This window comes from Alligator sinensis, unplaced genomic scaffold (genome assembly GCF_000455745.1).
Source record: "Alligator sinensis unplaced genomic scaffold, ASM45574v1 scaffold1000_1, whole genome shotgun sequence".
Classification (NCBI taxonomy): Eukaryota; Metazoa; Chordata; order Crocodylia; family Alligatoridae; genus Alligator; species Alligator sinensis.
In genome coordinates this window covers 781,566-783,977 of record NW_005842478.1, presented here as the reverse complement: position 1 = coordinate 783,977, position 2,412 = coordinate 781,566, and the positions used below count along the sequence as shown (strand labels likewise).

Sequence of the window (2,412 nt, the reverse complement as noted above, 5' to 3'; positions counted from 1 at the left end):
CCCCCCCGCCCCCAACTGGTGTATTGAGGGGATCCAGTTCAGGCCTATGAGGAGAGAGGGGGCTCCATTCCACTTCCTTTCCAATACCCCTAGCTCCAGCCAGGCCTCTTGAGAGCAGCAGCAGCACAGAGCTGTCAGCTGTTTTGCCTGGCCTGAGCGGTATTCATTTATCACCTGATTTAATAAGGGTTATTTTTTGCATGATCAGCCATTTTAAAAATGCTTTGCACATGTGTTATAACATTGCTATAGAGCACTTTCAGGGGCCAGGTCGCATGAAAAATGTCACTTTTATCTGTGCCCATGAGAGAACACAAGTTCCTATGGCACTATGCTTTAGAAACCCTTAATCTAGTAACTGATTTGATGAGGGTTCATTCTTTACACGGTCAGCCATTTTAAGTGTTCTGCAGCTGTGCACATATGTTACATCACAGCTGTAGAGTGTGGTCAGGGGCTGATCACATGAAAAATGTCACTTGTGTAAGCACCCATAGATAACAAGGTCCTGAAATTGTGCAGATGTAGGCTTTACTTAGCTTCCCTCCATGAGTAATCTCACTGATTTGGGACCGTATACAGTGCATACTGTTAACTAGGCATGTACTTTAAAATGATGTTCAGGGGTTGGCCAGGTGCCTGAATGGGAGTTCTCTGCATCAGCCAGGCACAGATTGATTCCCAATTTTAGTCTTTTGTGCCTGTGGGATTTTTTACAACAAACTGTAGACCTGGACTGTCCTGCATTGCTTAACAGCAACCTCCCAGCACTAGATCTCTAAAGGGAGTTCAGTGCCAGAGACTTGAGATTCTCCATCTTCAAGGACCAGAGTTGGGGCAGGGAAGGAGGTCACTGGTTTTGATCTCTCACTAATGTTGATTGGGAGAGATCCCACCAAGGTCAGTGCACTTATACCAGTGTCAAACTGGCTTGCTCAGGAGCTCAATTCAGACTCATGGCAATTGCATGTATTTCATTGCCCCAGAAACATGCAATATCTAATTTTTCCCCCCTTCACCTATAGGTCTGTAAAGAAATTAACTACCTTTTCCAGTTGCTAGCTGTCTTCATACAAGTCACAGCAGGTAAATATGCTGGCTTTTTTTCTCTGTCTTGTCTTCTCTCCTAAACGCAAGGTGCTGAGGTAGAGACGCACAGTGAAGAGATAGCAATGCTATGCCTGTGAAATATGGATCAAACCACTGGAAACATTAACAGGAGAAACAAGACCTGCCCTAATCTGAATTCCTCTATTTGGTGCTGGGCAATAAGACATGTGAGAAGAGGGAAGAAATGGTCTTGTACAAACTCTAAAGCCCAGATGAAATCTATTGCATGGATTAGTGCCTGGCAGAGATTAGGGATAGGATTTTCAAAAGTACCTAATTTATTTAGAAGCCCACATCCAGCCAGTCTATTAAAATGACCTAGCTAGACACTGTCACAACCCAAGGGTGTGATTTTGTGTGTGCGCGCTTCGGCACTGCTAAATTATTTCCCGCCACGAGGAGCTTTCTTTGCAGGGTGCATTTCTCAGTTGCAAAGAGAAAACCCCGGTGCAAAGAAGTTCCCGCCACCCGCATGCAAATTTGTGTCCCACTATTGGCCAGTTCTAAATTATTCCCACGTGGAGGCTAGCAATTGGCTTGCTAGCTGTATAAGAGGCTTGAGCGGTTTCCGCCCAAGTTGGAGGACTCCACAACCATCTGGAGGAGGAGGACTTCACGTCTCGTGAAGAACTCTAAGCGCTGCGGAGCCTATCGGATCCAGCGTGTACCTTGAGAAGGCTATAGGGGTCTGATCAACCTCTGGCCTCTCCCCGTCGCCGAGCACGATCCCTCGACAAACCGCTTCCCTGCGCACAAGTTCCACAGAGCCTAGCAAACTTTGTGTGAGTGTATCCAGAGCTCTTCTCCGAGTTTTCTTCGGTTGACACGACGGGCTCGCGGTTTTAGAGCCTTCAGCCGGATTGGGCTAGAGTTCGCGAGATTAGAACTCTTGTCCGCTCTTCTTTCCTATTGTGCAGGCCGGCTCCCGGTCCCGTCCTCGCCAGGCGCGAGCCGGGCCCGTCTGTGTGCGCGCGGGCTGTGGCCGGCAGCCCGGGCATGCGGGGCCGGAGAAAAGTCGCGGGGTGGAGTAATACGCTCAAGCTAGAATCAGTCACGGAGGCGTGATGGTTGATTGAAAAGATTATTTACTTACACCGGAGATGGTCGCGGTGCAGGCTGGACAGTTTCCCAGGTACAGCTCCGCTTCCTTCCTCGTTGGAGGACTCTAAAACTCGGTTCCCAGGATCCTCGGAGTGGTTCAGACTCTGTGGTGTCGATAACTGGGTTCTGTTCCCAGGATCCCCGGAGCGGTTAAGACTCTGTGGTGTCGATAACTGGGTTCTAGGGGTGGGGATTCGTCTG

At 48.9% G+C, this 2,412-nt stretch overlaps 1 protein-coding gene across 1 annotated transcript in view; it reads left to right on the top strand.

Annotated features, from left to right (window-relative positions):
- The window catches only part of CETP (cholesteryl ester transfer protein), a 36,822-nt gene that overhangs the window by 20,579 nt on the left and 13,831 nt on the right, over window positions 1-2,412 (top strand). Inside the window, 1 exon segment of the mRNA XM_025212688.1 lies at window positions 1,026-1,086. Within this exon segment, the coding sequence (XP_025068473.1) occupies window positions 1,026-1,086 (61 nt within the window).